The sequence below is a fragment of the Maylandia zebra genome, linkage group LG3 (assembly GCF_041146795.1).
Source record: "Maylandia zebra isolate NMK-2024a linkage group LG3, Mzebra_GT3a, whole genome shotgun sequence".
Lineage (NCBI taxonomy): Eukaryota > Metazoa > Chordata > Actinopteri > Cichliformes > Cichlidae > Maylandia > Maylandia zebra.
The window spans coordinates 4,344,405-4,369,670 of NC_135169.1; the positions used below are offsets into that span (position 1 = coordinate 4,344,405).

Genomic DNA, 25,266 nt, shown 5'->3' on the forward strand with positions numbered 1-25,266 from the left:
TCCGGCTTCAGCTCCACCCACGCCGTCGCCGGGTCCGGCTTCAGCATCCTCTTCGGCATCCTCATCAACGTGGCCTGGTCCAGCCTCCGCAGCTTCATCCTCGCCTGGTCCAGCCTCTGCAGCTTCATCCTCGCCTGGCCCAGCCTCTGCTTCAGCTTCATCCTCATCTGCCTCGCCTGGTCCGGCCTCCGCAGCTTCATCCTCGCCTGGCCCAGCCTCTGCTTCAGCTTCATCCTCGTCTGCCTCGCCTGGTCCGGCCTCCGTGTCTTCATCCTCGTCTGGTCCAGCCCCCGCATCAGCTCCAGCATCGCCTGCAGTGGCCTCCTCTTCAGCCCAGCCTGGCCCAGCCTCTGCTTCAGCTTCATCCTCATCTGGCTCGCCTGGTCCGGCCTCCGTGTCTTCATCCTCGTCTGGTCCAGCCCCCGCATCAGCTCCAGCATCGCCTGCAGTGGCCTTCTCTTCAGCGTCACCAGTTTCGTTTGGCCCAGCCTCCGCCTTGGCTTCTGCCTCGTCTGGTCCAGCCTCCGCCTCGGCTTCTGCCTCGTCTGGTCCAGCCTCCGCCTCGCCTGGTGCCGCAGGGATCACGCCACCTTCAGCTCCCAAACTACCGCCTCAACATCATCAAACATTTGTCAGGCCGCTTGTTGGGCATCATCACCACCGTGGCCGCCCTCCGGACTTCTGTTGCCACCCCCGCCTTCTGCGTGGACTACACGCCGCCACTGCCTTTCGCGTGGCTGGCCTCCAGACCTGCATTCGCGCCGCCGTTGCCGTCCGCACAGTCGGCCCCCGGACCTGCATTCGCGCCGCCATTGCCGTCCGCATGGTCGGCCCCCGGAACAGTTTCCGCGCCGCCGTTGCCATCCGCACGGTCGCCCTCCGGAACTGTTTCCATGCCACTGCCTACTGCGTGGCCGGCCTCCGGACCTGCCCCACTGCCGCTGCCATTCGCATGGTCGGCCTCCGGAACTGAACTGTTTTGGCTTCCTGCGCTGTCGGCCCCCTGAACTTGGCCATCTGGGCCTTTTTTGGACTCTGTCCCTCCGTCCTGGGCCCCCTCCGCCCGCCCTGGTCGGGTAGTTTTCTGTTTTGGTTTTGGTCCATTTTTGTGGTTCTGCTGGGCTGTCTGGAGCCAGCCCTTGAGGGGGGGTACTGTGGAGACACGGGACCTGAGCTACTAATGGTGGTGAAGTAGATAACTGCACGGAAGACTGAACTGAGGGCGTCTGCACTGGCACAGGGGACTGAACTGATGTCTGTTGTAACGGTGGTGGTGAGAGTGGAGTAGGCGGTGGAGTTGATGACTTCACAGGAGACTGAACCAGAGGTGAGTGCACAGGAGACTGAGCTAGAGGTGAGTGCACAGGAGACTGAGCTAGAGGTAGTAGTGATAGTTGGGGGGAAAGTGGAGCTGGTGATTGAGTGGATGACTGTGCTAAGGGAGGCTGCACTGGGGACAATGGAGACTGCACTGGGGACACTGGAGACTGCACTGGGGAAAGCTGAGATGCAGGAGACTGCAGTGACGGTTGTGGTGGAGGTGTAATGGGTGGAGGAGCAGCTGAATTGGCTGCGGGTCGGATGGCTAATGGCTCAGTGTCTTAATGGCAGGGCTATAGGTTGAATGACTCGCTGAGTAGCAGCCTGAATGGCTGAGTGTAGTGATGGTTGTGGCGGAAGAGAAACAGGTGGTAGTGTGGAAGATGGAGCTAAGGGTGACTGAGTGGCAGACCGAACTGATAACTGAAGCGATGGTAGAGGTGAAAATGGAGCTTGTGGTGGAGTTAATGGCTGTGCTAGCGTATCAGATCGCTCTCCCCGGGTAAGTCTGCTGGGTCCATATTGTGGTCGCGTCGTACTATCATGAATCGCTGTGCGGCAGGCAGGAGTTGGACCCAAAATGCAGGACTCACAGACTCGGGGGGGTGAACTCAAAACACAGTTTTATTTGCTGGCAAGGAAAAGACATACAAACTAAACTAATCTAAACTGGGAACAACAAACTAAAACTCACAAGGAGACACAGGGAGATCCACACAGCACGAGAGACGACGCGACACTGACTCAGAGAAACACAGGGTTTAAATACACTGGAAAGTAACAAGGGGAATGAGACAAAGAAGGAGGGCACAGCTGGGAGAAATCAGGACTGACGAGACAAGCAAAGCAGGACGCATTCACATAAGACACGGACCATCAAAGTAAAACAGGAAGTTTCACACAGAGACGCGAACTCGACACAGTGGAGACAGCAACTAAGAAACACAGAGACATAAACCATAAGGCAGAGGACTCTAAGAACCGAGAGACACAGAAGCGAACTCAAACATGCAGACACAGACTACACAGAACAGAGGGGACACAGAGAAACATGAAGGGCAAGGGATCGAAACTAGAAACCATAGAATAACTCACACAAGTACAATAATACAAACATCACAAAGAACTAAAAACGCTGGATCAGGAGACCCAGGACTGTGACATCAGGTCCCCATAAGGAGAATCATGTGCTAACGGCTGTCTAAATGACTCGGGTAAAGTTTGTAGCCTGCGTGCTTGTTGTTTTTGTCTGCTTCCACTTGTCTTTGCACTAGGATGATGTCGGCGTAAATGTGCAGTCATATTCGTTGTGTTCCCACTAGTGCTGTCAGTGTTAATCTAGTTAAAATGACATTAACGCCATAACACAGCCAATCTTAGTTAACGAGTTACCGCGGATCGGCCCGTGCGTGGGGCTGGACGGCGTCAACACGTTAACAAGCTAACTGCGCTAACGCACTAGTTCCCACCAATTGAGCACTGCGTGGCACATCCGACATACTGTTTTACTTTTGTCCATGACGCACTTACCTTCAGGGTCATGCTTCACATGAAAACCAAAATAGTTCCAAACGCCAGATCTGAATGAGGGTGGGGGAGGTTCAATTTGCCATGTTACAACGAGCTGTCTTGCTAGCTTGCGTTGCGCTCAGTGGCTCTGCACTCAACAGTGCAGCCTAGGCGGAGTAGTCGAATGCAGATCCACTGAGCGCTCAACACAGACAGCATCGTCAGAAGAAAAGTTGATAAAATAAATTAAAAAATTTGTATTGTTCGGTTCATATGCATACCGAACCGAAAGCATTGTATCGAACGGTTCAATATCGATACATGTAATGTGGCACTTTAACCCATAATTTCATTTGGGATTAATAAAGTATTTTTGATTCTGATTCTTCATTCATCTGAGCTCCTGTCACCTTTTAGCTCAGTGGTTTTCAGTTGTTTGACTTGTGAGGGTGAAGGTGAGGGCCAGTGAAGTGATTAAAGGGGTAGGTGACAGAGTTAACTCAGACAAAATCTGGGATCTGCTCCCTATGATATTCTCTAGTGAAGGTACCGGATTGATGGCACCTTCAACAAGTTAAAGGATTGCGAAAAAAAGTTGATTCTGTTCATCTCGACGTGCTGTTTTCAGCTGAAGAAACATCATCATTTATTCAAGTGACTTCTTCAGTCTCAGGTGGTTTCCCCAACCTTATAACGACACTGTGACCAAAATTGTTGTAGATCGGGTTCCCTGGCACAAACATAGTAATATAGTGTACACTGTTTAGTGTCAGAAGCCCACATAGCAGACAGGTCTGGCCCGGTATCAGAGCTGGTGTCAAACTGCTGGCTGATTTCTGGCATCGTAAGTGGTATGTCATCCTGATGTGGGCCAGGTCTGGCAAACCAGATCTGGGCCACCAAAGGGCCGTCATTCTTTGCGGTATGTGGGCCACGTGTAAGCACATTGTGTAGGCCAGGTCCGGGCCATACCAATTTTGCTATGTGGGGGAGGCTATAGTTCCTGACAACTGGATAAAATGAGCACCGCAAAAGCCCGAAAAAAGTAAAGAGGACAAAGATAACTTCATTAATTAAATTCTCATTAATAAAGTTAAAAACTATTTCACACAAGGGTTTCTTGGTTGAATAACAAATTATATACATTTAAGAGTATGTCCTGCAGCTTTTAGATGCATTCTTGTTCCAACACACCTGAATCAAATGAAAGGCTTGGTTCCACATTTGATGGCACACTGAAGAGGTAATTCAACCATCTGATTGAATGTATCGATATTGAACCGAGCTGGCCCCAGTGTTTTCTGGCATTTTCAACTCCTCACTGCAGGCATGTCATGTGCCTGCCTGCTTCAAGTCCTCCACCATAATCCCTGTCCCCAAGAAACCTAGGATCACTGGACTAAATGACTACAGACCCGTGGCTCTGACATCTGTGGTCATGAAGTCTTTTGAGCGCCTAGTTCTCTCCCATCTCAGGACCCTCACGGCCCCCCTCCTGGACCCCCTGCAGTTTGCATATAGAGCCAACAGGTCTGTAGATGACGCCATCAACATGGCCCTACACTTCATCCTGCAGCATCTGGACTCCCCAGGAACCTACGCCAGGATCCTGTTTGTGGACTTCAGCTCTGCCTTCAACACCATCCTTCCAGACCATCTCCGAGACAAGCTTTCCCAGATGAATGTGCCTGATCCCATCTGCCGGTGGATCACTGACTTCCTGACGGACAGGAAACAGCATGTGAGGCTGGGAAAGAATGTCTCGGACTCCCGGACCATCAGCACCGGCTCCCCTCAGGGCTGTGTTCTTTCTCCTCTGCTCTTCTCCCTGTACACCAACTGCTGCACCTCCACCCACCAGTCTGTCAAGCTAATCAAGTTTGCAGATGACACCACCGTTATTGGACTCATCTCGGACGGGGATGAGTCTGCCTACAGGAGGGAGGTTGAACGTCTGGTGTCCTGGTGCAGCCACAACAACCTGGTGCTGAATGCCCAGAAGACAGTGGAGATTATTGTGGACTTCAGGAAGCACACAGCCCCACTCCCCCCCATCATCCTGGCTGACACCCCCATCACCTCTGTGGACTCATTCCGCTTCCTGGGTACCACCATCACCCAGGACCTGAAGTGGGAGCCCACCATCACCTCCGTCATCAAGAAAGCCCAGCAGAGGATGTACTTCCTGAGGCAGCTGAAGAAATTCAACCTGCCAACACGGATGATGATGCAGTTCTACACTGCAATCATCGAGTCCATCCTCACCTCCTCCATCACCGTGTGGTACGCTGGAGCCACTATCAGGGACAAACAGAGACTGCAGCGTGTTGTGCGCTCTGCTGAGAAGGTGATTGGCTGCAGACTCCCATCTTTGCAGGACCTGTACACCTCCAGGACATTGCGGCGTGCAGCTCGGATCTCAGCTGACCCTTCTCACCCTGGACACAGTCTGTTTGACCTGCTCCCCTCAGGCAGGAGGCTCCGGTCCATTCGCACCAGAACCTCTCGCCATAAGAACAGTTTCTTCCCCTCTGCTGTTGGACACATGAACAATAACCATATGACTGTACCCGCCACTAACACATGACCCTACGCTGTGTCACTGCATCATTCCATGTTTGGCACTGATCACCACCTGCACTCATGTATATATCTTTCTACGTAGCACTCTTAATTCTTATTCTCATGTATATATCTCATGTATATCTCATGCACATATCTTTCCACGTAGCACTTTTAATTCTTATCCCTACTTTTATTTTATTTTATTTTTTTTCCATGTCTATTTAAGTGCTATTTATGACACTATGTTTGCACTGAAGCACCGCAGCAATTTCCTAATGTTGTAAACCTGCTCAACATTTGGCAATAAACCCCATTCTGATTCTGATTCTGATTCTGATTCAGCTGTGTTGGAGTAGGGATGCATCTAAAAGCTGCAGGACAGTATGGGCTCAAAATGTGGACATAAATATTTTGTACTTGTAAATCGGTTTTGTACTTGTAAATCAGGATTTGTATGTGTTAAAAAAATTTGTGTGTGTGTAAAAAAAAGTTCAAGTTCAAAAAAAGCGCCCCTCCGACAGCCAAACCCATCTGTTCTCTGATTGGATTGTTACATTTGTGATTGACATGACATTGACCAATCAGATGAAAGGAAGAAAAATAGGGTCAAAATTTGTACTTCTAACTTGCAGGGGTTTGTTTTGGCTAAGTACACACACAAATCTTTTTACGCACGCACAAATTTTTTTACACATACAAATCTTTTTTATGCACACACAAATTTTTTTTACACATACAAATCCTGATTTACAAGTACAAAATATTTATGACCACATTTTGAGCCCATACAGGACTAGGGATGGGTACCGGTGTCCGGTTCTGACATAAACGGTAGTAACCAGACCGAAAAGCAGCGCACATTTCGGTGCTTTATTTCGGTGCTTTTTTTTCCTGAGCTGTGATACACTTCTAGCCAATCATTTTACGTTTCCGAGGATAGTAGGCGGGTCCGGGTACGTACGTTCTTTTATGCAGAGCTACAGATTAAAAATGCCCAAGGCGAAGCGGTCAAAAGTCTGGCTGTACTTCACAGCAAAATATGCAAACTCAGCAGCCTGCAACAAGTGCTTTAAGCTGATACTGTGATACTGTCAAAGGAGGTAACACCTCGAATCCGATGAAACACCGAGAAATGCGCCATATTTGATGGCAGCAGCAGCCGTTCTTCTCTGCGTGAGTAGCTTAATGTTGTTCGTGTGTAATTTACGTTGAGTAGGCTAACCACGTTATTACATTAATGCATGTAAGGTGAACTAGCAAACATCATCATAGCTACACAGTGTTGGGGAGTAACGGAATACATGTACCGCCGTTACGTATTTAAAATACAAAATATGAGTAACTGTATTCCGTTACAGTTACCGTTTAAAAAGGTGGTATTTAGAATACAGTTACTTTGTTGAAATAAATGGATTACACGGCGGTACTTTCCTGTTTCATATTGTCGCAGGTCAGGACTGTTTCGATTTTGTTTGACAGCTACATTCTGTAGTTCCAGGCGGCAGCGTTGCGGTTGCCATGGTTACAGGGGGACGCTCTGCGTGTTTCCTGGGTGAGAGGCCTTTTTGTTGTTGTGCTAAGCTAATAGGCAGAATGCTACAGGCATAGCCCTAAAGAATGTAGCCTCATGGGCAGTGTAGTCCGTGCTGCAGGGAGAATGGACTGCCATACTCGTTATGTGTCTGTGAGCGCAAGGTGGAAGAAAAAGGAGAGTCGAAAAGTACGAGTTGTCATCGAGCAAAAACGGGAGCTGGAAGCATGTAAATATAATAATAACCACTGCAGCCAAGAAGAGAGCCTGATGAGCCCAGTTGTAAGTAAGCTATTAAGACTCGACTTTACGCTGTGTTTGTGTTTTCCTCCGAAACAATAAGTTCTGTTGGAGCAGCCTTTCAACGCTTCTCTCTGTCTCTCGCAAGCAGAGTTGACCCAGACAACAAAGTAAAGCCATTTTTCGGCTACAAGCCCAACAAGGAACCCGTATTAGTCAGAGGTCCCTTTAATACGGTTCGGAGCCGCGGACCTTCAGTAATAGTAATAAATCACACAGCAATAGTACATTCACGTAGTTGTAAAATGCATGATAATATATTAAGTAATCCAAAGTATTCAGAATACATTACTCTCATTGAGTAACGTAACGGAATACGTTACAGAATACATTTTAGGGCATGTATTCTGTATTCTGTAATGGAATACATTTCAAAAGTAACCTTCCCAACACTGTAGCTACATGCGGCTGTCTTCTTGTTTGATGGCAGATACTCCCTTCACCCTGGCCAAAAAGGCTAAAATGACCAAAGAAAAAGAGGGAAACAGCTAAACATGAGAGGTTTTTGGACAAAGTTTGTTTTTTTTCCATTGTTTAAGCACTGCTTCCAGCTAAGAGTGATGCCATATATGCCCCATAGCTGCAGAAAAGGCTAACATTGTTATCTTTTTACAAAAAATCAGCTGAATATGAGAGGTTTTTGAACCAATTTTGTGTTCTCCATTCTTTAAGCACCGGTTTGAGCACCGTTTGAGCACCGGCACCATTTCAAAAGTACCGATTTGGCACCGGTATCGGATAAAACCTAAACGATACCCATCCCTATACAGGACAGTAGCTCTCAAGGACTGGAGCTGGAGACTGTTGGGATTAATTTTTATCTGTAAGGCTAATATCTCATAATTTGCATCACATACAGTATTTGTATTTTATTCTTTACTGCACACAGTATATTGTAGAGCAGTTGTGCCCACTCTGATACAAGCAGACACAACACTTTCTCACAACTCCCTCACAGGAATGTGGCCTCAATCATGAATCTGCTGTTATGATATGCACTTTGTCCACTTCTTTAACTCTACAGGCCTGACTGGAGGGCAAGAGGTGGTTGCCATGGTAATGGGAGCGTTGCTAGCAGAAGGTTAAATCTCTATATAAGAAGATGCCCAGAAAGCTGCAGAAGAAGAAACGTGAGCATGTATCAGACCTAAGACACCTTCAACTGATTCCACCAATCATGCTAACATTCTGTTTCTGTGACCCGCAATACAGTTACAATACAGAAGGTCCCTGGTGCTGTGTAACAGTAATTTTAAATTGTAACAATTTGATAATGATTCGTGAAAACATTTAATTGGAGGAAATTAGTCTTCTCTCATGAAAAAAAACCTAACAAGATTTCTGTTTTATACATTTTAAATATAAAAATCAGTTGATGCATATTTTAGACACTGATATCTATAAATGTTTTTTTTCTGAATTAATGGATTTGGATGAGGAGGGGAAATGGTCGTTGGTTAATGATGGGAAATGGTTTTCTCCAGTGCGTTCATAGTTTTTGGATCAGCATTCAAGGCAGCTGTGGCTCATGAAGCAGAGTGTGTCATCTACCAATCAAAAGGTCAGTGGTTTGATCCTTATTGATCCACATTGTACACTGGAGTTTCTTTAAAAACTGAACCCAGATTTACATCAGCCTCATTGCATCCATTGGCCAGCACCATCAATCGATTGACCTTTGAGCTGAGGAAATATTTGAGTTGTTCAGAAAGTCTTGGGATCCATGACACTTGTTTCAGATGCAATCTGAATTGGCTTCAGGTGCTGTCTCATGTTAGCTGTAGTGATGAAGAGGTGAAGGACATTAGTAAAAAATCAATCAGTGTCAATAAAGTGAGTCAGTGCTAAAATAAGAAGTGTAGCAGCAGCTGATCAGAGAATGACTCGACTCTTTTGGACACGTGTCGTGTCAGTTTAACAGTGAAGACAAAGAGGAAATAGACCAGTGTGCAGGGCAGCAGTGATGTCACTGTGCATTTCCTTAGTTACAGTGGTACCATCACACTGAGAACGGCTGAAGCAACTTTTCCTCCTCGCAGCAGAACCAGAGGTGAGTCCTGATGGTGTCTGATTCTCACATTTAATACTGACAGAAAAACTAAATAAGATCATTTTAAACCAGTCCTGATTTAAGGAACAAAAGTAATTGGGTTAGTGTTTTGGAAGCTAATCTGGACATACGATTACAAGTCTCTTATTGACTAAGGTTCGTGGTGTCCTGGTGCCAGATGCATGGACAAACAACCTTACGCTCAAACATGATAATGTTGTTTAGAACATACTGTGACTAACACATCATTATATTTAGAAAAAAATCAGGAAGGGGTCAAATACTTTTTCAGCACAATATAAAACCTGTTTAACACAAGTTATCAGCAAGTCAGGTTACAAGAGACGATCGATCATTGTGTGTTTTCTGATTTACAGTGATGCCATTAAACCACCAAGGCTTTATGACTTACAAAAATTTAAATTCTAACTAACTTTTAACAACTAATCAGGAAGTTACGTGTCTGAGTTTTCTGTGCAGCAGTTTCAGTGGTCATAAACAGGAAAGACAACAGGGTTGAGGTTAGAGCTGCGCTGTGTCTTTTATCAGAATCAGAATCAGAAAGCGTTTTATTGCCAAATGTTGAGTGGGTTTACAACATTAGGAAATTGCTGCGGTGCTTCAGTGCAAACATACTGTTATAAATTACACTTAAATAGACATGAAAATAAAAATAAGAATAAGAATTAAAAGTGCTAATAAGAATTAAAAGTGCTAAGTAGATAGATAGATAGATAGATATGTTGTACATGATATATACATGAGTGCAGGTGGTGATCAGTGCCAAACATGGAATGATGCAGTGACACAGCGTAGGGTCATGTGTTAGTGGTGGGAACAGTCATATGGTTATTGTTCATGTGTCCAACAGCAGAGGGGAAGAAACTGTTCTTATGGCGAGAGGTTCTGGTGCGAATGGACCGGAGCCTCCTGCCTGAGGGGAGCAGGTCAAACAGACTGTGTCCAAGGTGAGAAGGGTCAGCTGAGATCCGAGCTGCACGCCCCAGTGTCCTGGAGGTGTACAGGTCCTGCAGAGATGGGAGTCTGCAGCCAATCACCTTCTCAGCAGAGCGCACAACACGCTGCAGTCTCTGTTTGTCCCTGATAGTGGCTCCAGCGTACCACACGGTGATGGAGGAGGTGAGGATGGACTCGATGATTGCAGTGTAGAATTGCGTCATCGTCCGTGTTGGCAGGTTGAATTTCTTCAGCTGCCTCAGGAAGTACATCCTCTGCTGGGCTTTCTTAATGACGGAGGTGATGGTGGGCTCCCACTTCAGGTCCTGGGTGATGGTGGTACCCAGGAAGCGGAATGAGTCCACAGAGGTGATGGGGGTGTCAGTCAGGATGATGGGGGGGAGTGGAGCTGTGTGCTTCCTGAAGTCCACAATAATCTCCACTGTCTTCTGGGCATTCAGCACCAGGTTGTTGTGGATACACCAGGACACCAGACGTTCAACCTCCCTCCTGTAGGCAGACTCATCCCCGTCCGAGATGAGTCCAATAACGGTGGTGTCATCTGCAAACTTGATTAGCTTGACAGACTGGTGGGTGGAGGTGCAGCAGTTGGTGTACAGGGAGAAGAGCAGAGGAGAAAGAACACAGCCCTGAGGGGAGCCGGTGCTGATGGTCCGGGAGTCCGAGACATTCTTTCCCAGCCTCACATGCTGCTTCCTGTCTGTCAGGAAGTCAGTGATCCACCGGCAGATGGGATCAGGCACATTCATCTGGGAAAGCTTGCCTCGGAGATGGTCTGGAAGGATGGTGTTGAAGGCAGAGCTGAAGTCCACAAACAGGATCCTGGCGTAGGTCCCTGGGGAGTCCAGATGCTGCAGGATGAAGTGTAGGGCCATGTTGATGGCGTCATCTACAGACCTGTTGGCTCTGTATGCAAACTGCAGGGGGTCCAGGAGGGGGGCCGTGAGGGTCTTGAGATGGGAGAGAACTAGGCGCTCAAATGACTTCATGACCACAGATGTCAGAGCCACGGGTCTGTAGTCATTTAGTCCAGTGATCCTAGGTTTCTTGGGGACAGGGATTATGGTAGAGGACTTGAAGCAGGTAGGCACATGGCATGCCTGCAGTGAGGAGTTGAAAATGCCAGAAAATACTGGGGCCAGCTCGTTTGCACAGTGTCTGAGGGTGGCAGGAGACACACCGTCTGGGCCAGGAGCTTTTCGAGCATTCAGACTCTTAAACTGCTTCCTCACATCTGCTTCATGAATATGAAGAGTTGTGGTGGGAGGAGGTGGTGTGAAATCCTCTTTTGTGTGGGGTGAGGAGGGGGGTGTTGTAGGTGAACAGTTTGAAGGTGGTGATGGCTCTATGGAGGGGGGAGAGGTGGGGGAATGAGTGTCCAAAGTGTCTCTATTGTTGGGGCCGTTGGAGGTGTGAAGGCTGCCTGATGGCTCGTCAAAACGGCAGTAAAAGTCGTTTAGGGTGTTGGCTAAGAGCAAGTCATCAGTGGAGTGGGGGGTTTCAGGCTTGTAGTTGGTGATATTCCTAAAACCTTTCCACACAGAGGCCGAGTCATTCTCTGAGATCTGCTGCTGCATCTTCTCAGAGTGCTGATGTTTAGCAATGTCCACTTCCTTAGTGAACCTGTACTTGGCCTCTCTGTAGCAGTCCCTGTCTCCGCTTCTGAACGCCTTACTCTTTTCCAGCCACAGCTTTTTGAGTTTAGGAGTAAACCAGGGTTTGTCATTGTTATAACTCACCCTGGTGCGTAATGGCACAATGCTGTCCTCACAGAAGTGGATATAGGAGGTGACAGTGTCCGTAAACTCGTCCAAGCTGTTAGAAGCAGCCTTCATTGTGTCCCAGTCTGTAGACTCCAAACACGTGCGAAGCTCCTCCACAGCCTCGTTGCTCCACAGTTTTTTGGTCCTCACGACAGGTTTGGAGAGCTTCAGCCTCTGTCTGTACGCGGGGATTAGGTGGATCATGACGTGGTCAGAAAGTCCGAGTGAAGCGCGGGGCACCGCACGATAGGCCCCGCTGATCGTGCTGTAACAGTGGTCTAATGTCCTCTCCTCTCTGGTCGGGCATTTAATATACTGCTTGTATTTGGGAAGCTCATGGCTCAGATTGGCTTTGTTAAAGTCCCCAAGAGCAATAATGAGGGAGTCCAGGAATGTCCGCTCCATGTGCAGTATCTGCTCCGCGAGTGCGCACTGAGCTGCCTGCGCATCCGCATCTGGCGGGATGTAAACAGCGGCCAGGATGAATGAAGCAAACTCCCGCGGAGAATAAAACGGTTTGCAGTGAATAAAAAGGTATTCCAGAGAGGAAGAGCAGTGCTGAGCAATCACTGTTACATCTGTGCACCAGCCACTATTAATGTAGAAGCAGACACCTCCACCTTTGGTCTTACCAGAGAGAGAGGCCTGCCGGTCCGCGCGCAGCAGATGAAAGCCCTCCAGCTTGAGCGCGCTGTCCGGGATGTCCTCACTGAGCCACGACTCCGTAAAACATAAGACACAGGAGGAGGCAAAGTCTCTGTTCATGCTTCTCATCAGGTCCAGCTCGTCTATCTTATTCCTGAGTGAGCGTACATTGGAAAGGAAGATCCCAGGAAGAGCAGTTCACAGTCCGCGTTTCCTCAGACGCACGAGTGCACCGGCTCGCTTACCTCTCTTTCGGCGTCTCACTTTCCTGATCAGAGTCTGCAGTAAATCTGCCGCAGATGCGACAAATATTGGAAGTAAATCCCCAGGTGTTGTAGTCCTGTAGTTAAGAAGCTCTTCTCTGGTGTAAGAATATCCAGAGGAGTGCCCAGACACAGAAGTTATGCACAAAAACAAGACAGAAGTAATGCACTGAAGCACCAGGGCATCCATACGCGGCGCCATCTTGGATATGGTTTACAATTTAACCTGGAAGACATAACAACAGAAGTAACTTTTCATCATCACAAAAAACTGCAGAGGGATACGTTAAATACAGGTCCAGCTGGATTCTCAGACTCACATCTTTTGTGCTTCTGCTGATTTTAAAAAATGTCAATTATCATTTTTAATAGTTCCTGACATGTGGAGCAAAAACAATCAATGATTAATAACACAGCTGAGTTCAGCGTTCAAGAGATGTCAATCCAGCATCATGATAAAAAATACTTTTAGTTAACTGAGCATGCAACCTCAAAGTTCATCTGTTCCAAGTAATTAGTTTCTCTCTGGTCCCAGTGTGTACCCTCTCGTTTCCCACCCTCTCGTTATCCTGCCTGTATTTAAGTTAAGTGTTTCTAGTTTCTATTTTTTTTAGCTTTGTATGTTTGTGCTTTAGCGTTCAGTATTAGAGTAATTAAAGCTGCCTCTTTTAGTTCACTCCCTTTGTTTCCAAGTCCTGCTATTGGGGCCTAGCTCTGCCTACCACACAGTCATCGTGATAATTTCAATGTCAAAGTCAATTTTACTTATATTGCACATTTCATTCTTTAAAGGAATTAAAACAGCAAAACAAAACATTGAAATATATAAACTTGCAGGCAATTCGAGTAAATTCCTTTAACTTGATATCCAAGCTCATTGGAGTCCAGGAGGCCTGCCATGACTGCCCTTCACCGTCAGGCCTGGTGTCAGTACCATGTGCACTGGAACGTGAACATATAGAGAAACGTTATGTTCAGCGATGAGTCCAGGTTCTGCCTACAGCTCACTGCTTCAGCTTGTGCTTAATGGATTGTCATAAGGATTCATGAGAGGGTTGACGTATCTTTACTAATGAATGCTTCCTTCCACAACTAAGGTACTAATGTACAGAATGTGTGTAGGTGCATGTGTGTCTGTGCGTTTCCAGCCATACCATACATAGACAGATGACCTTTCAATGAACCTAACGTGTGTGTATGAGCTATGCTCAAAAAGCAGAAGCATCTTGCTAAACTATAAAAACAGAAACTTGCAATTGATCATATCTGAAATGAACATTTAAAGGTGTGAAATCTCGCATTTTAATAGAACAGAACAGTCTGGTTTAAAGCTATTGTATGCTTCCTTCCACAACTGCAGACTGTAACCTGTAGCACAATATCTAAAATTGTTCCAACATTAATTTAACAAAACAAATTAAGAGTGAATCATTTTAAAAAATGAACCTATAAATTCAGTTTAAAAGACTGTTTTTTTTAAAGTGTTTTTTTTTTCCAGCACCAGAAACATGGTTCACCCCAAAAATGAAACACTGTCTTCGGACCAGAACTGTGGTAATGTCGACACATCAGCCAACCCTTTCTTTATCCTGGTCTACAGTCTGGTGTTTCTGGTAAGTTTCAAATAATCAGATTGTGGGTTTTTTAAGGAACTGGTTTAAGGTTCTCTGTGCATCTACAAACGTCCTGTTCTCTCCATCCTCTCTGTGTCTCTACAGGTGGGTTTACCCCTCAATGGCTTCATCATGAAGTTTTACTGTTGTCGGGCTCGGCAGCAGGCATCCAGCAGCTTCATGGTCTACCTGAAGAACCTGACAGCTGCTGACTTCCTGCTCTGCCTCTCTCTGCCACTGCGCATCGCCCACTATGCCATCAGGTCTCCCATCATTTGGCTGCTCCACTGCACAGTTGGAGCTTCTGCTTTTTTCCTCAACATGTACGCCAGCATCATATTTATGGCGTACATCGCTGCCAATAGGTAAGAATCTTTACTGATTTCAGACTGTAGTTAACAACAACGTAAAAACTAGATTAAGTGGTTAAGTACACACCCTGTGCTCCTCACAAAAGCATGAATGTACCTTTTTCTGGCTCAGTATTTACTTTTGCAGTTTTGGCACTGTTGTGATTAGTGAAGTTGTATTCTGCCTCCTTCCTCTTCTGTCTGCAGGTATCGGAAAATCGTACATCCTTCAGGAACTGTACGAACAGTACGAACTGCGAGAATCATCTCTGTCATCACCTGGGTTATTCTCCTGGCTCCAACAATCACTTTTATCAGCTTTTTTATCAGCTCCAAGGAACCTTTGACCTCTAACTACTGTGTTGATTCCTTTAGTTCATCAGTCAGCCTGCTGTACAAAATCCTCCACACCTTCTCTGCAATCATTGTCCTCTTGGTCTTCATATCCATGGTCTTCTTCTACTACAGCATCTCCCGCAGGGTGTTGCAGTCACAGCAGAGGCAGCTGGCCTCCTCTGGTTCTGAGAAGCTGGTGAAGTCTCGCAGGAACATGTTGGTGCTGGTCAGCATCTTCTGTGTTTGCTTTGTCCCCTATCACCTGGTTCGTCTTCCCTACCCCTTTCTGCGGACCAGCTGCTCTGTGGTTCCAGTTTTGTACTACCTGCAGGAGGCGGCCGCCATGGTGTCAGTTTTCAACGTCTGTCTGGACCCTGTTGTTTACTTTTACCTCTGTAAGACTTTTCGAGCTCAGGTGAGAAAGGCGTCCAGGAGGACCAACATCCAACAAGCAAATGAGGAGAGCGAGAGCAGCAGGGAGCAGCTGGACATCACTACTTCAACACCAGTGATGTAAGGCAACATACAGCATTTGAGAGTCCGATTAGTGAAACCAGTATCATGGATCCCCGTCCTCATGAACCACAGGACTTCTTCTGTGCTCAGATATCAACATGAGGCTGAACTCAGCACAAACACACAGGTGTCAGTGTTGCTAGCATTTAACTTTAGCATGAATGAAGTGAACCAGTGTGTGGGCAGATTCAAAGAAAAAATGCATATCATTAAATATCTGTCTCTGGAAACAGTTTTAACATTCACACATATCCAGATGAGCTTTTTATCTCTCGGCAGTAATCTCTACATTTTATTATGAAAATCTTAAACTCTAAAAGGCTTGGAAATGAATTTACTGCTTTTGCTTATAAAGAAAATATCTAAGATTTCCAGGCTGGTTTGCTTCTTTACTGATTTTCAACACAGATGTTGTCACATGTTTGTTCTGCACTGGAGCTAAAAAATAAATAAATAATGTTTTAATGTTTTGTTTGGTTGTTTCAAAGAATTAGTGATGGGATTTCCGGCTGTTTTTAGAGAGCCGGCACTTTCGGCTCCGAACCGCTCTTCAGGTTGTTTTGTTGCTTTAGATAATTTATTATTAACAACAATATAAAATTAAGCACAAACGGAATTACTAATGAAAAAAAAAGTGGTTTTATTTATATATGTTTATATATAAATATATGCGGTGACCACGTACAACACGTACAAACTCCAAAACACATTTCTAGCGTTAACTGAACTTCCAAAACAGCTACTTAGATCACTTAAATGACACAATTGAAAGCATGTGTGTATTGTTTGTGTTTTTATACACAAGCACTCATATATATTAAAATAATTTAAAAAAATGTTTATTTACCTGTTACTACCACACACCAAATCCAGTCGTTGGAAGTGCGCCCAGCATCCTGGAGCATTTCTGTTGTGTTTTGTACATGTTTTGGAGTTTTTACGTGCTTTGTCTCTAGGAGCCACCGTAAATATACTTTTATTTATTTACTCCACATAAAATGTAATAAATAAATCATATAATACTAAAACCAACTATTCACATTTCAGCTTTTAACTATTTAAATTTTCAGCTTTTTCCTTTTAAGGAAATTTTAAGTGAAACAACACAAAACACTGCAAACCACAACACAATAAAATATAAATTAAAATATGAAAACAAAAAGAATCACATTCTCTGTCATATGGGCCTGCATGAATAAACTTTCTGAATCCTTTATCATCTGCAACTGAAAATAGTTGTGGATGATTACTATACCTTTCTAATGTGACATTGTTGTCCCTGGCTCTCTTTCTCTCTCTCTCCCTTCCGCTCTGTTCCTGTGCTGCTGCGAGTGTAACTACCGCCCCTCCCCCCTCTGCCCAGCGTAAAGCACAAGGCTCACATGCAGAGTGAAGCGGAAAAAAGTGCGAGAGAGGGTGAGAGAAGGAAAAAAGAAAAATAAGGAGCTGGCTCGTGTCGTTCACGTCAAAGATCCGGCTCTAAAAGCCATTTCGTTTGCGACAGACACATCACTACAAACAATTATATGTTGTTCCTCACTGGTCAAGCTGCCCCTTTTTTGACTCCCACACTGATGCTTTTCTCTGCAGTTTGCACCATTTGTGAGACTAACAGTCTCACTTCCAGGTGCCTATCAATTTTCCATCAAACCATAAAGGGAAGCTGGATTTTAATAGAACCTATACTACGCAATTACTTTTTATTTAGTTCATGCACTGTCTCTGAAGCACCCCCAAAAATGGGCTAAAATCGTCCCTGGAGTACAGTGCTGCAAACACCGCGAGATCTGCGACTTTATCACTTGAACGGGCGGCTCTTAATTCTCCTGCACGCGCTTTTTGGTGAGTTCGCGAGAACGCGCAGGAGATATCAGCTGTCCGGTGTGCTTTCCAGTCATAGACCGAGTGCGCTGCTGGTGGATTCACACTGTAGTGATGCAGGAGAACCAGGAGCTGGAGCAGCGGACTGCTGGAGCCCCCACCTCCTCCTCAGGAGCCCAGGTCAGTAAGCAGGACGCGTGGGTTTATATCTGATCCTTCTCGGTGTGGGTAGAAGAATACACAAGTATCTGCCGGTTTTTGCCTCCGCGGCTCTGAACCTTAGTCAGGAAACCGCTGGCTGTTCCGGGATCCGTGACTGGCTCGTAGACGGTGTTGTGGCAAAAAGTGATTGCCTGCAAAAAAAATGGTTTCCACTGTTTCCATGTGTTTTTTATGTGTAATATCTTTAAGTATGTTGCTAAATAAACTTTTGTGAACAGGTATTACAGAGGGGTTATATATAAAATTTAAAAAATTACCTGTTTCTCAAGTATCTTTATTACTGTGTCATTGTACTTACATTATAATCAATCAGCTCCCTTTTGTCCACTTAAAATATGTTTACAGAACTATTGTTGCAATTTCAGCTGTCCTCTTGGCCAGATTACTCTTAAAAAAAGACATTTTTCAAGTCAAAAAGGTTTTTTCTCACTGAGGCTTCATCCGTGGTCTATGCCTGTAACACGTGTTTCTCCAGTGGAAATGTTTAGAAGCCTTTTCTCCGCTGTTCAGCCCTCTGATTCAGTCCAGCGCAGAAGTCCCGACAGAGCATCCTGCTGTTAAACAGCAAAGACCCAGTGCAGCTGCCAACTGGTGTGGATAACCCGAGGTGTCCCGCTAGACTCCGACAAATCTAACAATAAACATATAAAACAGCCAAACATTCTAATAAATACGAAGCAAACTGAATAATATCTCCTACAGCGGGTCTCTCTCATTAAAATAAATTTCACTGCTTTTAAATCATTTCTTAATAAATCCAAAACATTTCCAGTGAAATTAATGTTTTAAATAAACACGATAAACTGTTTAAATTATTTTTAATAATCAATGTAAAATACAGATTTTAAAAAATGTTATAAACGAATAAATATCCTTTAAAGCTGTTAATGAAACAGTAATATGTATGTTCTTGTGTTGGGGTGGTGCAGCCTTAAACATGAGGGAAAGTAATCACAGTGACAATAATGTTAATGATCCAGGGAAGCCCCACTGGGTCATCGTGCAGGGCTCAGCAGATGTGCAGCTCTTCCTTAGATGTGGATAAACTCACAGGCACACGTGCCACATGGTGGTGCTGTACAAGAAGAGGGTCGTGGGTATGAATCCAGTCTGTGCTGTTCATATGTTCTTCCACTGTCCAGAGGATCACTGTGATTCTAAATGAAGTCAAAGAATTGTATGATCCATCGTACCAATCGTTTTTCTCGTGACAGGAATAATGAAACAACTTTTTCGGGGCGGGGGGGGGGGGGGGGGGGGGGGGGGGGTACAGTACATGTCCTCAGGGAGGTGCTAAAGCTAACAGTGTAGGTCTCTGATGGAGTCACAGTCTGGTCCAGCTGCTGATGTGTGTGTGTGTTGGCTGGCATGGCACACACACCAACCATGAATAATCAAAGGGCCTTTTCATTAGAACCTGCTCAGATTAGCTCGACTGGTTTTCCATAGAGATTGACAGACCACATGACTTTCGCGCATTGCATTGTGGGTACGAGTGGCAACATAATCAAAACACTGCATCAAGCGCTAGCATTTCCAGCACTGGTAATCATTAATTCTGCGTCTGGTTTTGAAAGTGACAACGAAGGAGAGAAGCGGAGAGTGGATGACGAAGCCATCCTGAGCCTGTTCGTTTCCGACACTGGAGAAGAGGACTTTGGTGGTTTTAGTGCGCAGGAAGAAGAGAAAGATGGTGAATGACTGACTTTTCTTCTTGTTAAAGCCGTGTCACTGCACCTAAAAGGTAGGCCCAATCTATTTTTCTGGTGTGCTGTAGGTTATTGTTATGTACTACATTTGTTACTCATTTATGAAGCACAGTACATGTTTCGTACTTGTAATTACCGCTACTTGTACATATACCTAAAAAGTTATGCAAATATGTACCCATAACTTGTTTTTCAAAATATTAATAAAAGTGATGTGTCTCCAAACAGCCATCTCTTTCCTGACAATTCCCTTTGTGCATATTCTCTTACATATGATAAGTCAACATTGAAACACCTGCGGCTTTTAGTCAGGTGCGGCTAATGTATGTACAAAACAGGATTTTCCCCTGATTTTAGCTTGTGCGGCTAATATTCAGGTGCGCTTTGTAGTCCGGGAAATACGGTATATGGTCCTAAGTGTGAGTGCATACACTCACAGAATGTTTAGTAACTTCAGATCCCTGCAACAAGTCCAGTTCCAGTTTACTTTGTGATTTGGACTATTCCACTTCACAGCTGTTGTTACATTTTTTTCCTTTATCTCCTGTACAGGCAAACGCATCTATTTGTCGTTTCAGGTTGTAGTATTACACAACATTTTCAGATCTAATAGAAATAGAATGAGTGTTTTGTAATTCATTCAATGCATTGTCTTTATTTATAACTGGCATTATTGTTTCATTCTATCATAGAATCTTACAAGAAAGAGGCAAAATTGTATTCCATCATGCTGTATTATTGCTTTATCAGCTGCTTCGGTGAAAAACAAATCAACAATGCAACCAAAAAACATTGCAAAACAACATACTGGAAAACAGTTATTCATCACTTGATTGCTTCAGTACAACACTTGGGCACATATATGTGGGACTTTTCGTGGCTGCTTTGATATCGCTCTCTCTCTTAACCGATCAAATCTCGCTGTTGTAGCAGCTTTAAACTCAGTATGACCCAGGTTGATAGAGGGGGCCCAGTCTGGATCGCATTCCAGCATTTTGTAGGCTGGTTTTCCTACAAAACACAACAAACATTAGCCCGCAAAGTCACAGTGAACAAAGCAGCACAGCGCAACGAATTCAATTCAAATTAAGACTTATTTGTAACCTACATCAACAATTATGTTATGATAAAATATGTATTAACTACAACAGAAGACTTACCTTTGTGGAAATGCTTGGAGCAGACTAACATGTGAGCTGGAGTGTTCTGAGACGTTATATTTGGTCTTTGAATGGCTGCAATCCAGGCCATCCGTCGGCTCTTTGTTATTTCGGAAACATGGCTTGAACAATTCCACGACGGAATCCAATAAAAAATCTCTTTACCCGTCGGCTTCCCGGTGCTGTCATGTGACTATTGCAGTTAATAATACAACAGCTTCTTGACATTTTTTGTGTTTCTTTTTATCGCTGTGTGACTGTTTTCATGTGAAAGCCTACATGCGCTAGTACCGCTTGCCACTCGTACCCACAATCCTTTGTGGTTTTACCCTGGAATGACGTCACATTTTCAATCTTTGGTCGTGTCTAAATTCATGAGCTGCATCCTCCTGAGGACGCATTTGTAGACCGATTACGTCATAGCGACACGCCGAAGGCTGTCCAAATTCGTAGACTCCTCCGAATGCAGCCGACAAATGCGTCCTCCTTTTCCCCGAATTTGAAGGGTGTGTCCTTCATGGCCTACCATATCCCAGAATTCATGGCGCGGCGTCAAACAGAAAACTGATTAAACAGAAGTGTGAGATGGTCGAGAATTTACGCCAGTGTCCTGTTATATTTTAGATAGCAAGGAGCAGACGGCCGAGTTTATTATACTCCACCGAGACAGCGGTGACGCTAATCAGAAGGCTAGACCGTCCAATTTCCCTAGCCGTTTACTTCCGGCCTACCCGACCTTCTGAGGACCCGGCCCACGTAGACCGCAATGGCTGGGTCCTCAGGAGGATGCAGCCCATGAATTTGGACACGATCTCTATTACACTCGAGTAACACCTAATTGTCGTTATAGCAATGCAGCAGAACATCCCGTGATATCATTTGTATTATTAGATTATTCTGTTATTATATGTTACCTTGTATATGTAATCAAAGTAGTTGAATTAGAATACTGCTGTAGATCACATTATACCCTTTAATATAGAGTGTGTGAGCTGTATGTAGTTTAGTTCTCATTATACTTTTGAGTTAACAGAACATATTCACATATTAGTTCATTAGATAAATGTGCATCACTCTGTATCCTTGATCTGCTGTGAATGTGTTACACTGTTTTCTTGACATGCTTAATTGTTGAATCATGAAGAGAAGGTTGTAAGCAGGAGACTCTGTGTCTAAAGACAGGGGAGATAGATAGACCACATTCCACACCCCCACCTTACAGAAAGCAGAGAAACAACTGCCGAGGTCATAACTTAGGCGCTGTAACAGAGAAAAAATGTGATGTTTTGGCTTTTACGACTAGCTGGGGGCCACTAGAGACTATAAAAAGCTGAGCAACCCGTCACCATTTTGAGACATGTGCCTGACCCTCTGGTAGCGTCTCTCCCGTCCGGACGTTGTAATGCTCTGACTGTTGAATTGTATGGAAATAAATGATTGTTGATTGAGCATTTATACACCGAGTATTGTCCCTCCTTCAGCCCAAAGATTCAAAGAATTGGGAGAATTCAACAGTATGCAACACAAACACAAGCAGGGTCTAATTGTGGTCATAAATATTTTGCGCAGTTGTGAGTTTTGTACCCTTGTAAACATAAAATATCAGAAAATGTTTGTGCATCTACAGATGAGAATTTGTGTTTGTAAAAGATATTTACACAAGTTACTTTAAAAAAAAATTGCTAAGGTCTGGTTACAGGTACAAAGCAAAAAACCACTTGTTTTTGCAAAGTGATTGGTCAAAGTCATGTCAATCAGTTGGAGGGGTGCTTTACTGAGCTCCTTTCAAAAGCACCCCTCCGGCACGCAGACTGGATATTTAAACTTGTGATTGACATGACATTGACCAAATAGCTGAAAGGAATAAAAATTGGGTCAAAATTTGTGCTTGCAAGTTGAAACTCCAACACAGCCAGGGAACTTGAGCACAGTTTTACATGTAGTTTCTTGCTTTGTATCGGTAAGTAGAACTGAACAAAAATAATTTATTACACAAGTCTTTTTTGCACACTCATAATTTTCATCTATAAATGCACAAACCTAAAAATTTCAGATATTTTGGTTTACAAGGCTACAAAACTCAGTTCACAACTACGCAAAATATTTATGACCACAATTAGGAGATCAGCAAAGCGAGCGTGTACCTGCTGCTCGCTTTATGGCTTCTTGTCAGACTCGGGGAGCATGTTGTTGTTATTGTGGGCATCATTTCCCTCATTGCCAAGCTTAACAAATGGCAAATTTTTTCATGTTCCAGTCATAAGTGTAAAGATAAAAAACTATATGATCTTCTGGGTCAAAGGTCAGCGTCACACTGATTAAGATGAAGGATCAGCTCCAAACTTGATTTAATAATATAATATTCATAATGATCTCTTTCTTGGTTTGAGGTATTTAAGAAATGTCAATACAGCATACAACTTCACACTGACACACAAAGATTGATATATTATATTAATGTTTAATAAAAACACAATAAAACATCAGTTTTAGTATAGATCTCTCTGAGTGCTTGTGTTTTATTTTTTGTTCCTTCGTGGAGTCTAACGTCACCGCTCTCTCTTTCTGCCTGCTGTTTATTCAGAAACAGAAGAAGACTGGACGCACTGTGCACCAGTGCCAGGACTGCAACAAGACCTATAAATCCAAACACAATTTAAAGCTTCACCATAGAATTCACACCGGAGAGAGACCGCACAGCTGTGACGAGTGCGGAGCAGCTTTCAACGCTTTAGGCGCTACAAATCCACCAGCGCATCCACACAGGAGAGAAACCCTACAGCTGTGAAGAGTGTGTCGCAGCCTTCGCAGTTTCGAGTACACTGAAAAAGCATCTCCGTGTTCACACTGGAGAGAAACCCTATGTTTGTAAACCCTAATGCTCAGCTCTGCGACCTGAGTGCTCACACTGTGCATCCAAATTTTAGCTTGGTAACATGAAGTGTTACCAAAGCTTATATTATATAGCTAAGATATAACACAAAATCTGTCTCTTGCTCTTCCTCTCTCTCCATCTCTGCCTTTCACTCACACAGACACACAGCACCAACAACATCAACTAAAATGCTAATGAAAAACACTGACTTACAACACAGCTGCAGTTGAGCAGAAATGTCCATCCAACTTCTTTCGCGGATGTTGCGATGATAATTTTGTACGGCCACATCAAAAAGGCTCGGATGGGCTTGCCAAAGTTCTACTAGTTCATCTTTTTCACTTCTGTTTCTGTATTTGCACACGCGGAGTGTGAGATGTTGCGTTAAATTGGCTCGTGGCATCGCATCTATAGTGTGATACCCTCACAAGTGGCAACCATGTGACCGTACAATTGCTGATCGGGAGCTGGTCCATCCATCCATCCATTTTCATCCGCTTTGTCCGGGGTCGGGTCGCGGGGGCAGCAGCCTAAGCAAAGTAGGCTTAGGCCATTACATGGGGTAATGAGGCGTTAATCGCGTCTCATTACCCCATGTATACTACATGATGCATGACACACGATTAAGGCGAAACTCCCCAAATCTCGGTTAGCGAGTTGATGCTGACAGCACTAAGTAAAACAAAAGGAAAAGTCACATTTATAAAGCGTCGATCTCGTCTCAAAATGGGCCATAAATTGCACCGTGTATGCCCAGCTTAACTTTGACACAAAGGCATCTGCTGTGATGTTTACACCTGTGGTGAAGTCTCACTAGTGTCAGATTTTATTATATACACAGATATAAAAATATGGATATGTACAGATAAACGATCCAAATTATAATATTTCTGTCTGAGTCAAAATTGATTGGATCAAATCAATTATGGAAATCAGATACCCAGCACTGTTTTCTTTTTTCTGCCAAATATTAGCTCATTTTTTTCAACCTAAATTTTATCAGCTTGATAAAGAAATGACTGAAACACTCTTGTGAGGCCTGTTTAGTGGACTGATGTTGATCTTAACTGATTTAACTCCTACTCCTTTTCTTAGTTTAAGTTTATCGTTCTAATCGTTTTTGCTGCTTTATATTTTCAATTTTATTTTGTTGTTTAGGGATTTTTGGCAACACGGTGGTTAGAAGGTCCTGAGTTCAATTCCACCATCAGGCCGGGGTCTTTCTGTGTGGAGTTTGCATGTTCTCCCCATGTTTGTGTGGGTTCTCCCCGGATGCTCGGCTTCCTCCCACCATCCAAAGACATGCACTTTGTGGGGATAGGTTAATTGAAAAATCTAAATTGCCCATAGGTGTGAATGCTGGAGTGAATGTGAGCGCGAATGGTTGTCTGTCCCTATGTGTTGGCCCTGCGACAGACTGGCGACCTGTCCAGGGTGTACCCCGCCTCTCGCCCTATGACAGCTGGGATAGGCTCCAGCGCCCCCTGCAACCCTGAAAAGGATAAGCGGAAGTGAATGGATGGATGTTTAGGGTTTTAGTTTTAGGTCTTTTTATTACTGATTTTTTATTGTGTTCTTTTCTTCATGTTTGCTGTTCTGACTTGTTTAATTCATGGCTTTACTGTGAGGCTTTACATGTGGGGTTTCACAACTTGCATTTGCACCTGGATTAAGATGTGCTTTCTAAATAAAGGTTTTCTTTCTTGACTTCTGAACCAAATAACAGCTTATGAGGTGGTA

General features: G+C 44.5%; 1 protein-coding gene and 1 long non-coding RNA gene across 2 annotated transcripts; both read left to right on the plus strand.

Annotated features, from left to right (window-relative positions):
- The first annotated feature begins 8,828 nt into the window (after positions 1-8,828).
- On the plus strand, positions 8,829-16,168 carry LOC106676302 (P2Y purinoceptor 14-like). The gene is made up of 4 exons (XM_024800391.2): positions 8,829-9,275; positions 14,423-14,537; positions 14,643-14,902; positions 15,095-16,168. The coding sequence occupies exons 2-4, from the start codon at positions 14,433-14,435 to the stop codon at positions 15,738-15,740; spliced, it is 1,011 nt and encodes a 336-aa protein (XP_024656159.2). The 5' UTR covers positions 8,829-9,275; positions 14,423-14,432; the 3' UTR covers positions 15,741-16,168.
- Positions 16,169-17,649: 1,481 nt separating this feature from the next.
- LOC143414445 (uncharacterized) lies at positions 17,650-24,909 on the plus strand. Its single transcript, XR_013095061.1, has 3 exons — positions 17,650-17,740; positions 19,360-19,526; positions 23,236-24,909. It is a non-coding gene; the product is annotated as an uncharacterized LOC143414445 (long non-coding RNA).
- The last annotated feature ends 357 nt before the right edge of the window (positions 24,910-25,266 follow it).